The 13,477-nt window shown below is 36.3% G+C and overlaps 1 protein-coding gene across 11 annotated transcripts in view; it reads right to left on the minus strand.

Moving 5' to 3' along the window:
- GRM8 (glutamate metabotropic receptor 8) overlaps window positions 1–13,477 on the minus strand; it is a 346,196-nt gene that overhangs the window by 44,640 nt on the left and 288,079 nt on the right. For 9 of the 11 annotated variants that reach the window (XM_051609041.1, XM_051609042.1, XM_051609039.1 and 6 more), the window contains one exon: window positions 3,589–4,524. The exons of 1 other annotated variant lie outside the window; for it this stretch is intronic. In XM_051609041.1, the coding sequence (XP_051465001.1) occupies window positions 3,589–4,524 (936 nt within the window). Of the gene's footprint in view, window positions 1–3,588; window positions 4,525–13,477 lie in introns of those variants that run through there. One more of the 11 variants, XM_051609045.1, reaches the window with a different exon arrangement.

Here is a 13,477-nt window from a genome sequence, read left to right on the forward strand (position 1 = left end):
TCCATTCCAGGTGATCCTAGTGTTTCCTGGGTTTGCCATTTACACTTGCGAGACAAAGATGAAAACTGTATTCACAGGATACTTTCTCACAGAATTTCACTACTTTTCCTCTAAAGCACCTCACTGACACACAAGTGTTAAAAAACTGGTATTTTAAGTCTCAGGGTTACATTTTTCCTTCAGTTCAATGATGCACCGGAAAAAATTAATTATTTGTAGTGGTTCCTTTTGTAAAGCAGCAGCTGTCAAAACAGGATTGATTGATTAACAATAGACAAAAGCATGAATTAGACAAAAATTAAAAAAGAAAAAAAATCACACAGGACTTAAAATCAATGCTCTTATTGTTCTCTGCAGAACATCTATAGAAATTACAATCTAAAAATGGTGTGTTTATTAGCACAGGGGGCTAGTCTACTGCTTTAGATTAAGAACAATAAACAAGGAGTTCTGTAAAAGCCACTAAGCTTGGGTTATGCAAAGTTATTTTGGAATGGTATTTTCACTTTTTGTTGATTGGTCACAGATGTATATTATTTTTAATTTCTTCAGTATTATATAGTAGCTTCCTCAATTTTGTATTAATTTTAAACTTTTACATAAACTGAGATAAAATATATGAGTAGAAAGTGTCTTTTATAAGGAGCTGTTAAAAATGTTACAAACGTCAAAACCATAAATCAACATACTCCCACTGAGTCTTGTCAAGTTACCTTAATTGTTACCATGTTTTTTTCTTATGGATGTGTCACATCATGCAAATTCATGCATTTAACTCAGCTGTATTAGCCAGCTAGAGACCCAAGATTCCTAAAACGCACAGTGGAGATAGATGAGTTTCTCATCCTGTGCTTCACAGCAAGAACATATGAGCAAGATTCTGTCTACAGAAATGTACTTATGCTTATTTACATGGCTTTTATCACACATATTTGAAGTTTGATGGACACCAACACTCAATTTATGGACTTGTGCCTGCTGTACAAGTTTACAGTTCTCTAGTTTCTATCTAGAATCTCTTAGCAAATTTACACTTTTGGGAATTGACCCCAAGGTATCAAGGTAACCTTTCCATGACAACATACGAATTTTGGATCTAAACACTTGTTTTTATCATTAATGGTCATAGTTTTTTTTTATCGGTCAAAACAGTTTAACAGTGAAATAAAAATAAAGGCTTCTCAAGATGCTTTCTACCTAATTGGTGTTCATGGAATAGTTAAATAAGTAATATTACCTCTCTTTCAAATGTTAATAAGAACTTCTGCTGCTGTTGTACTACTAATGTTTAGGAAAACAGAATTTCCTCAAGACATTTTTGATAAGTTTTAAATACTCTTTATTCAAACAGAAGTGTGTCTAAAGGTGTCTAAAGCTAGTAGTTCAACGAATTGCTAGTTGGTAGTACACCTGGCTTGTAATGAATGTTCTGTTAAATTTTATTACTGTCAGCATTTCAAAAAAGGAACCATTGCTTTTAAGTTTTTTTAAGTTCTCCAGATCATTTCTATGTTCCTTCTGAACAAACTCAAGCCATTAAAAATATTATAACAGGATTCTAACATCAGCAGCAAAGGGAGTAAGCACCTAAAAGAAGTCTGAATACTGACTTTCAAATAAGATATTCTACAGTGTATTAGTATGTTTTCAAAATGCTTCTTCTGGTGTTCTGCATTAATTGAGAAAACTACAAGCAACTTTGAGTTTATTCAGACAATGAATATGTGTGCACTAAGATATTACATTGTTGTCCAATTTAAACAAGCAATTTAGTTGTATGAACGTGTGAGCTATTATGATGATGTCCACAAGACTCTGTGGAAAGATGTTTTTATTTGCAGCAAAAAGTGGAAGCACTGTGAAAAAAATTGTTTTAATTACAGAGCTACTATATATTGGGGTTGTAGCTCCTAAAAGTCATTATTTGAAGAATAACATATCATTTACAGAAAAAGGCAACAAACAAGTGAAATTCAGTGTTAGAAGCTGTGTGATTTAGCACAATTTGAGTTCAGTCTTGGGTTACATACAAGAAATGCAAAAGGTGTGCTCAATAATTTCATTTCCATTTGACCTTTATAGGTCAAACCCAAATCATCCTTTACTTACAAGCTAAAGTGAACCAGTAGTGTAAATTAAAATTCACTGCATCGTTGCCAGAAATTCCGAAACATATTTTTTTGTTACAGGTGCTTGCCATAAAATTAGCTGACCCAAGTTGTTAAAATGAAAATTACCACACGTTTATATAACTGAGTATTTTTCTGACTTCAGCCTACACATTCAAAAAGAGTAAAAATTTAAATACAATTCACCTAAACATGTTTTCTATAGCAAAGAGGATTATTTATCTTTGCTTGTTCTATCTATGCTATGCCATTACCTTGGTACTCACTTCCCCTGACTTAATGCAAAAGACCACAGAAATCAAGCCGGACCCAATTCAGCAAGCCTGCTTACCTCAATTTTAGTAAAGAAATTTTTTTCTGCCATACTTTCTCCCCTATACAAATACTCTGCTTAAATTTGGAGTTATTCTATCAAGCTATAAAAAACAATTATTTAATTCTGCAGGCAAAAGTGCCCTCTAAACCAGAGATATGTCAAACCTTTGCACAACGATAAGTGGACATGTTGGATTTTCCAATTAAATGAATTAAAGAAAAATGTATCTTTTAAAACATTGTAAAAATCACCTGCTAGAAGAAATGGGGAGAGAGTTTCAGTAAAAGACTTGTAATGTTAATTTCTTATTTTTAAAAATTTCCCAAACCTCAGATTTGCAGTTCTGAAGACTGATGCTGGTATTACTGCTCTTTCCTACCTAACTTGCCATTTTTTGTAATTATCAGCTGGATAAAAACTCACCTCATTGACAGTTACCTCTGCCTTCCCATTAGAACTGAGAGACAGAGAGTTAAATGTCTGACATATTTTGTACTGGTCACCATGACTGATATTAGGAAAGATCCATGCCAACCAAACAAGGAATAACAGATATCCAAATATGCAACATTTAATTTATCATTAAAATATCAGGAAGATATTTTCATTTTGTTCTGAGATAATAATAAGTGAATTACACTCTATGATCTTACATCAACTTAATTCACTCTTCCAACCTTTTTTTTTTTCTTTTTTTTCTTTTTTTTTAAAGTTATATGCATCAACCAGATAGAAAAGGATTCCTTTTCATTCTGCCCGGGCATTCTTCTTCATTATTTTTGACAAATGTAAGCTGATCTTCTTAGACTTTTGAAATGCAACCATTTCTATCAGATCTGTGAATGATAACAAAGATTTATAGTGCTTCATGTAACAGGCTAGAGCATTACTGAAGAGTAATAATAAGCATAAGAAGAAGTAGTCATTTAAGGACATATTGAGAAAATGTCAACATTATTATACCAGTCAAACCACAACCACATTCAGTTTCTTGTGTTAAAATATAGGAAACCTACCTTTTGAATAATATATTTTGTTATCTGTGATTTCTGAAAGTTTGTTTCCAATTAGCATTCAGAATTACTTGTTTGTAAGACAATAAAAAGACGGTAACATTTGATTTGTAAGCTTATCATCACTTACCTTCTCTGCTGATTGGGCCGTACCAAAAAATATTGGAATAAAAGCTAACCAGATTATGCAGGTTGTATACATAGTAAATCCAATGGGTTTTGCTTCATTGAAGGTCTCTGGAACCCCTCTTGTTTTTATAGCATAAACAGTGCATGTGACCATCAAGAGAATACTGTATCCAAGGGAACAAATGAGAGAAAGATCTGAAATGTCACATTTGAGAACTCCCCTGGCATTTTCTGGTTCAAGTGTCCTCTGCTCTCCATAGTCTACGATGGTATGTGGTGGATCAATAGCAAACCAGATGAAGACTCCAATAAGCTGCAAGGATATGAGGCTGAAAGTGATCACCAGCTGGGAAGCTGGACTAATAAATTTGGGAGCTGTGACAGATTTTTTACCTTGTTCAAATATTCTGTGAATCCTGTTTGTTTTGGTAAGCAAGGCAGCATAGCTGAAACACATGCCAAGTCCTAGAAAGATCCTCCGAAATGAGCAGACGACTGTATCAGGACTCGCAATCATTAAAAAAGTAATGGAGTAACAGAGAAAAATCCCAGTCAAAAGCACGTAACTGAGCTCCCGTCCAGAGGCCCTGACAATCGGGGTGTCATTGTACCGCACAAATGTCACAATCACAAAGGTGGTGGCAATTATACCAAGAATAGCTATGAAGACGGGCACAATGGCCCAAGGAGAATGCCACTCCAGTTTGATTATAGGGATAAGCTGGCAATCCGTACGGTTGGCATTTGGTCTCTTATTAATGGGGCACAGTTCACAGTTGAATTCATCCACCTGGTAATGGTACCCCTCACAGCGTTCACAGTGCCAGCAGCAGGGCACTCCCTTCACCGTTTTCTTTCTTTCCCCAGCTTTACAGGGCAGGCTGCAGACAGATGTTGGATGAGTATGTTGTCTATTAGCCCACTGCATGTCTTCTACCTGTGGGTATAAAAAATTAATGAGCCTTCTATTTTCCCCCATCTATAATATCCTAATCCCGGCCACAGGTTTGTCATAAATCACTGCATGCTGACAGTACAAACACAGTTTACCATAATAAGAAACCTGTTTCTTTCCCTTGTATTGACTTTATGAAAGTGTTAAATGATTGTGTCCAATAAAACATTCATGCCACAGGCTTGATGAGTATCATTAGTTTCTATTTACATCTTTACTGCTGACCAAATTGACATCTGTAAAGATATTTATTGACTCCAGGCTAGTTTAAAAGCAAAAAGCCCTGTACACAATGCTTTAAAAGTTAATCACATGCAAATATAAATACCAGTAGTTCTCAAACGTTTAATTATGAAATATGACTGAGTTTCAAGTAAGTTTCTAGTACAGTACAGAAATATATTAAAATCTCCTTGCATGCACTGTAGCAGAGCAAAGAGTGCCAGAACAAAAGATTTGTGATGATACTTCTTCCACAAATGCAGATACTTGATACTTTTCCACTTATACTTGATACTTTTCCAGTCCTGAAATGCATGAAACTGTTTTGATTGCATTTCTAGAAGATAAAAATGAGTATATGCTCCATTTTGCTTAATAATGGAAAAGATGTCATGGCATGGCTACTACTCTAGTCTCTTTGGCTTAAAAAGTCCAAGGATCTTTTTGTAACACAGAACGTATGTACACAATGCAGTCTTGTTTTTTAAATCCTCCACAGAAGTGCATCAACAAAATATATTTTTCATCCACTTTACTCTTCCAATACGCCAGTACAATCTGATGAGGAAATGAAAGGATTTAAAGCATCTACTGCTTAATAATATCACTCATTTTGGTCCCAGCTCTCCTTAGCGCACCCTTAGCAAAACTGTGCTCTGCAAGAGGACACACCAAGTGAGTGTACATGGAGCAAAGAGCTACCTGTAAGCACCAGAAGCTTTCTATGTGGCTCCCATGCTCCAACCTTGATCAAAGGCCTGGAGCACCTCTGCTATGAAGACAGGCTGAGAGAGTTGGGGCTGTTCAGCCTGGAGAAGAGAAGGCTCCAGGGAGATCTTATAGCAGCCTTCCAGTACTTCAAAGGGCCTACAGGAAAGCTGGGGAGGGGCTTTTCATCAGAGAAGATAGTGATAGGACAAGGGTTAATGGATTTAAACTGAGAGATGAGAGATGTAGGTTAGATATTAGGAAGAAATTCTTCACTATAAGGGTGGTGAGGAACTGGAATAGGTTTCCCAGGGAGGTTGTTGATGCCCCATCCCTGGAGGTTTTTAAGGCCAGGCTGGATGAGGTTTTGTGCAACCTCATCTAGCGGTAGGGTTTCCTGTTCATGACAGGGAGGTTGGAACTTGATGATCTCTGAGGTCCTTAATGATTCTATGATTCTATGAACCTTCAAGATTCTTTTGTTAGGTGGTAAGCACTCAAGGACAAAGGACATTTTTTTACTGTGAGAGTGACAGAGCACTGGAAAAGGCTGCCCAGAGAGGTTGTGGAGTCTCATTCTCTGGAGACATTCAAAACCCACCTGGATGCGTTCCTGTGTGATGTGCTCTAGATGACCCTGCTCTGGCAGGGGGGTTGGACTAGATGATCTTTTGAGGTCCCTTCCAACCCCTAGGATTCTAGGATTCTAGGATTCTATGATTCTATTCTATGACATGCCTTGTTCTTGTCTATTAAGTGCTTACTGCTGTTGTTGTTTAATTTGGGAGCTTTATTTTTAACTGAAAGAGCAATAACACAACTTCATATCTCAGGAATGTTTTCAGTTCCTCCTCAAGGAGGACAGGTTGAGGACAACTTATCAAAAGGAACATTTCGGCCTTAAAGGTCTATTTTCCCAGCAATTTTTCAACAGATTTTCAATAAAATCACAATGTAACATTGCCAGCATCATTTGGCTTCCTTGGAGACCACACTGCTTAAAGCACCACCCTGGATGAATTAAGCAGCAACAAGCAGCTGGGTTCATCGTCTCTGTCCACTCAACCACACAATGTAGGACTTTTCTGTTATTCACCACTCAAAGAGGCAAACAAGGGACCACACAGCAAGAAGGAGGCAATACATTTGTTCATATGACAAGCTCTGTGAAACCCAGAGTTACTCAAAGACTTCAGCGGGTTTGGATTTGTCCTGAACCTTCAGAAGTTAACTGTGTTTTAGATCAAGAACTGTGGTAGTTACACAGAATGCAGCATATGGTGAGTATCTAAAAGGAAATCATTTAAGTAATTAGCTTTCTAAAAAAATGTAAGAATAATCCAATTGCACGAAACTGCTTGGATAGAGCCCTAGCAGAGCACTCGACACTCTAAGAAAATATTCACCTCTGTTAACAGTCTCTGGTTTTAATCTCTGCTATTCTCAAAGGCTGCATAGCCCCTACTGTTTCAACTATTAGACAAGAGAGAAAACATGCTATGATGTTTCAGTGTGATAGCAAAGACATATTGTCCTTCACAGTGTTGTTAGGAGAATAAATATATCAAAGCTTGTGATTTAGCCAGCTACTATGATAATGGGGGCAACAGGAGGCCATGGTCATTAATCTAAATCTCTGGATAAATTTAGGATGACTCAAGAAAGAACATTACTGCATATTCACCCAGATTATAGCACACAATACAGAATCAGCAGCAGAGTACACAACAACTGATCCAGCACACACTTAGAATGGCATGGACAGGCAATATCTAATCTGGCAGAAAGCCTGACAGGATAAAGCTAAGGTGTCCAATTTTTTTTTAGCACATTTGAACTAGCAAAGTGAGTTCATACCATATCAGCATTTAATATCATACACACTACAGTGTTTCTGATCTAGCATCCAGTGTTCTAAAGCCACATTTACTGTATTTTGAACCCACAGCTCAGACAGGTACATAGAATTCCTTTGTCTTTCAAAGTTTCTACCTTTATAAAAGAAAAAAAAAAAACACAAACTTTTTACTGTACAGCTACTTACGATTTCACATACTTTTGTCTTGACAGTGCTTTAATTGTCTAAAAACATGCTTAAAAACTCCTTCCGGCTGCCAATAAATTAGAGTGTCTGAGGTTATACTTCCCAGTGGCAACAACAGATAATAAATTCCTGTTTTTGAAGGTCACTGGTAAAGATTCATATTATGTTTTTCATTCTAGTATATCTGACACATAAACCACACAAGATACAATTCTGAGGGTTATGAATGTTGGAAAAATCACTGGCTAACAAACGAGTAATTTATTTTATTATTTATTAATATAAGCACTATTAGCAATCCAAACAAGAATGGACTCTTAAAGCATAAAAAATTCTAAATCAATGTAGAAAATAACCAAAATGAATAGCTGATCACTGGTGCAGGTGCATTTTACAAAGTATACAAGGTATGTCTTACAATCTGTCTTGTCTGAATTTGTTTTTTAGTTTTACATTTAGATTGACTTACATTTCCGAAAAAGCTCTTAACAAAAATGTTATGATGCCTTACTCATGAGTTTTTAATTTCAATTTCTATCTAACAAGAAAGAGAAGATATATTCCCAAGAAACACTGGCCAGTGTTTGAAATTAGAGATCCCCTTGAATATCCTGGCAGATCTGAGATTCTGGCATTGTAGATTTTAACTCTGGAAGTGGGTGCAAAGATGGTATTCTGTCAACAACCCAACCATCCTGACAACTCAGTTTATACCTACATTAACAAGCAAGGTGGCATTGTAAAACCCAATCCGTGGAGCAAAATTTTCCTCTCTGAGGACTTGTGTTCACCTTGATCAGTATTTGAAATTCGATTCTGGGAAGAAAGTTTATACTGAACTACTTTTGATGTAGTTCAGGGGACTGAACACTCAGTAATGATCAAAGAATCATAGAATCATGTAACTATTTAGGTTGGAAAAGACCCTTGGGATCACCGAGTCCAACCGTCATCCCTACTCTACAAAGTTCTCCCCTAAACCATAAGAAAATTAGATGTCTTTCTGGAAAGCATCTTCTGTTTTCATTTCAACCAAAAGCAGCCCAGTTCACAGAGCCTGAGACACACTCCATGAAGAGCAAGTGTGCTAAGTGGGAATAATTAGGAGATTCATTTTAAAAGTAGCCTCTTGATTGACACCAGAATGCTACTATGTGTACACCCTCAGACTGTTATTTAGACACTTCTGTAATAGAGGCAGTGTAAAGGGCAGGAGAAACTATACCTCAGATTAGCAGTGCTTGCTTTTATTACATCCAAACATGTCTGCTAAGTGCTTCTGTATATGCAGCAATTAAAGACTGAAAAGTCATGCTACTTCTGGACATCTGGTTCATTCTAGCAATCCATAACCTGCACATTCATTGCCTGTAATATATTTTTGAGCTATTAATTTTGCATAATATGAATGTAATGTTTCTGAAGATCATGACTCTGTGGTAAACCCACACTGGAGCAGCTTGCTCCTGAGGGACTGCACCTCGTGGGAAGGACTCATGTTGAAGAGGTTCTTGGAGGACTCTCTCCCATGGGAGGCACCCCATGGGGAAGCAGGGAAGGACTGTAAGGAATTCTTCTCCCTGAGGAGGAAGGAGCAGCAGGAACCACCAGACTGTGAGCTGACTAAACCCCATCCCCTGTACCCCTGTGCCACTGGGGGAAGAAGGTAGAGAAATTGGGAACAACGTAATTTGGGACCAGGAAGAAGGGAGGAATGAGAGTAATGTATGTGAGCTCTTTGTGTTGTCTGTGGCCTGTGTGCATTTGATTAGTGACAGGTTAAATTATTATTTTTCCCCAATTTGATTGCAATTTGCCCATGGCCTTAATTGGTGAAGAACCCTCCTTGTCCTTTGTCTTGACCCATGAGTTTCTAGTTGGCCTTTTTCCTCCCCACTGTGTGTGTGTGTGTGTGTGTGTGTGGGAAGGAGGGGGGGTGAGTGAAGGACCACGTGGTTGGTTCTTTGTTGTCATGTTAGGACCAAACCACAACAGACAATAATTATAGTAGAAACTTAAGAAACAAAAAGGTGAAGAAGGATAACTTTGGAACACAGAGTAAGGGAGACTGTACAATTTTCAGAACTGCTAAATAGTCATAAACTTTAAAGAGAGTTGCTGGATGCTCAGACTCTTTAGAAAATCATATTTTATATGTAGACATAAGCACTTAGCAGTGGAACTTTCAGAAATGCCAAAGGGAACTTGTTCAATCCAACTGATTAATTTAAATGGGAGCTAAGTATCTTGTCTGTTTAAGGGCTTTTGAAAATCCCACTCTGCTTCCATCTGCAATTTTCACAATCTAAACACTTTGGAAATCCTGCCCCAAAATGATCTAGAAGTTCAAATGTTACAAATCTAAGTTCAGGGGAGCTAAATTTTAGTCACATATTTTTAAACCAAATTTGCATGGAGAAAAGAAACTGGCAAGGAAGCCAAAGCCAGACAAATGAAACACAGAAAAGAAGAGGGGTTTTTTAACATTGGAAAAGAATGAAAAAGTTCTGCAGTATGTCAGCCTACTTATTGACCAAGGGCTGCTGCACTTTTTATACTGCTTAGACCCTGCTGAGGCTGAGTCAGCTTCAGATTAAGTAACCTTAGGTAAATTTAGTTTCTAGAAGACTTATTTTGTCACCCTCATTTTCATGTGACATCTAGCTGCTGCTCACTACAGTACGATACACAACAAGGCAAAGTTCATTGTTAAATCTATAGGAATTCATCATGTAGGTCAGATGGACTGGAATAGCCTAGCTCTGAAGCTATCAGTATTAACAGTTTAAAAATTATTATCAATTGCATTTCAGTAGCTTCTCTGAATTTGGCAAGTGTTTGACGGATTGATGTGCTATGATGAAGTATCTCACATTCCCAGAAGATAAGGTTCCATTTTTTACTATTCCAATACTTACTGGAGTGAAAACATCAGAAAGAGTATGACAGCATTTCATTTTCTACAAAATGCATCATGACACAAAAAGAGAATGGCTTCATTGCTATTTAAATAGACATAAAAATCACCTCTATATGAGATAACTGCTTGATGGAGCTGCAATTTGCTTGAATTTGCAGTGCTAAGATTCACAGTTCACTAAACCATTAAAATACAGTCAAAATGCCATTTCATATCAAAATCAAGTAAACACCTCTATCCTTCATGAACATTATAAATACAATTTCCGCTAATATCTAATAATAAAGCTAAAATTTAATGATGTGCGAACTGGGCTAAAACAATATGAGTTTTACATGACACAGTACAAGTAGCACATTCACATTCCTGGCACCGATGTTCTTCCAATAATCAAGCAACTCATTCATTCAGCAATGCCCTCAGCAACCGCAGGAGACTGATCAAAAATGCTGTTAATAGGTCACACATCATTTCTGAACTTATTAGGTGTACAAGACCACTGTTTTCCATTCTTAATGATAATGGAAAAATTAATCACTTGCTCACATAATTTAGCAACCAGCGAAAACATAAAGGCACTTAGGCAGCCTTCAGAGGGTTTATATTAAGATATTGGTGGATAATATTTTAATGTTTCTGATTATGTTATATTATCACTTGCAGAAATATTCATTTTTGAAATCTTATCTCAGAACTAGATACATATTTAAAAAAATATAAAAATATGTTTAAGGATATTGTTGTAATAAATGAAAGTATACAAGATCTGGACAGAGGAGTAGTGCATTCTAACAGAGTTGTGGGAGGAAGCAAAAATCTCCTTTTTTCAGTCAGTTAGTCAAGACTTTCAGAAGCATCAAGGCTCCTACATATACCTTCATATGGCTTTTAAGAGATATTCAAATTCTTAGTTGAAGTAATTACAAAGAACTGAAATACTACCTCCAGCTGTCACTAGGAGTTCTTATTTTTGTCTGAACTTCCTGGAAGTATTTCTCTTCTGAGAAAAAGGTTCATCAGAGAGGCATAGCAAGTGAATTAATTAAGGCAATTTAGTCTAATATTTAGCTTTTTTAATTGTCTAATGCATCTGTTCTCACAGTAAAAGTTCGAGTCTCTAATGTACCCTATCCAATCAAGTCATCTGAACCATCAAAACCCAAAATTAAACTGAAACTGGTTCAACTAAAGTGAATTCATTATGAGCCTAAATGTAATGATCATTACATTCACTCTGCCAGACAGATTTTATCTCTCTAGAAAAAAGCTGCATATACTTATAGACTACACTTACAAATATTTAAGAGGCATGTGCAGGAGGAATAAGTCAAGGATAAAAAGATACAGTTTTAAATTTAAAAAAAAAAAAGGAAATCAAAACAAAACCAGAATGAATCCAGATAGTCAAAAGCAGTGTAATGTAACTATTGTTACCAATTTTGCCATAATAGCTGTAGATCATTTACCTCACTCATCCCATACAGATATTTTCCTAACAACCGAGATGTCATTATCTGGAATTCAAGACATAGACATTCTTAGACATTTGCAAAAAACATAAGATCGTATCTTTGGTTATACCTCATAGTGATTAAAAATTAATGCAGTTGGGCATCTATTTGAAGAGGATTCTGAGGAACTTGATTAGATGCAATGGCTATTAAAGGACCAGTCTGAAATACTACAAATAAAATACTTTTTTCTGTTTTCCTCTAGGAATGGAAGTACAGGGTTTTGTTACAACCCAGAAAGAAGCTGATTTCTCCTAACTGTGAATATACCTGCTTAAAAGTTCATCCTAGTTCCACCACTTACCATCTCTATCTCACAACCTCCCTAAAGTAAAAACAGAGCCACTTAAATTGACTGTAATTTAAATAGCTGTTTACATACATGTAGGTATGTATAATTATTTATATGCCTGTATGCTTTAAAATGTCCTGGATTGAAGAAAAGAGGGTGATATTTATATTATTTCAAAGCAAGGCTACAAAATTCTTAACAACTTTGTCCTCTAAGCTTAGTTAGCCTATAAAGCTTTGATACAGTTTGACTTGGGCTTAATCTTGGGCTAATTATTTAACCAGGTTGAATCTCAACCTCGCAATTGGCTGGAGGAAAGCTGTCATGCAAACAGGAGCAGTGGAGACACATAAATAAGTTTAAAATGTAGATAAGAAGTTTAAGTAGGGATATAACTGTTTCCCCTAACTCAGGTCTGGAAGAGGTTTTTTTCCCAGCTAGTGCTTTTATTTTAGAGAGCTTGATTAAAGGAATTTTTTGTTTTCAAAACTAAGGAATATTTTTTCAAAGAATGAATACAGAAACATCGTAACAATTCTGTGCTTCCTCAGCATGTCAAAATCTTTCTTGATAACTCCAGTTTCCGAGAACAACATCACCAATATCTGGAATTCCTAAAGTTAAGAGAATGTATTTTTAATGTTTTGGACATATTAACAAGTCACTCTCAACTAGAACAAAATAATTAAAAGGTCCTGACCATCCTTGCATATACCTGACTTGTACTTGGAGAGATTTTAATGAGCATTTATATATATAAAAATATAAATATTTATATAATTTATGATGTACACACAGGGACTAAAGTCATTAGATGCTATCAAAAGCACACTGTCCCATAACTTTGATTATAATTAAGCATGTTCAAAAAACCTCAAATGAAAAAAAAAACAAAACCAAAACAAATAAAAAATCCCCACAAAACAAAATACCCACTTAAATTAAACCAAAACCAAACATGCCAGATTCAGATTTTTTTCTTTAAGAAAATGCTGTGTCAAGAGGAAATCTTCCACCATCATCCTTTTTTGTCAAGTGATAGGTTTTGACTAGCTCTAGTACTAAGGCCAATTGAACCCTAAGGCAGCATAGCACGCCTCCTTGTAGGTTCCTCAATTACTTGGAGAAGGAAGTTGTCATACATGCATTCTAGGAGCCTCCTGGATTGTGCTTTGCAGAGTTGTCCCTCCAACAGATATAAGGGTGGTTGAAATCCCCCGTGAGTACCACGGCTTGCG

This window comes from Apus apus, chromosome 1, assembly GCF_020740795.1.
Source record: "Apus apus isolate bApuApu2 chromosome 1, bApuApu2.pri.cur, whole genome shotgun sequence".
NCBI lineage: Eukaryota > Metazoa > Chordata > Aves > Apodiformes > Apodidae > Apus > Apus apus.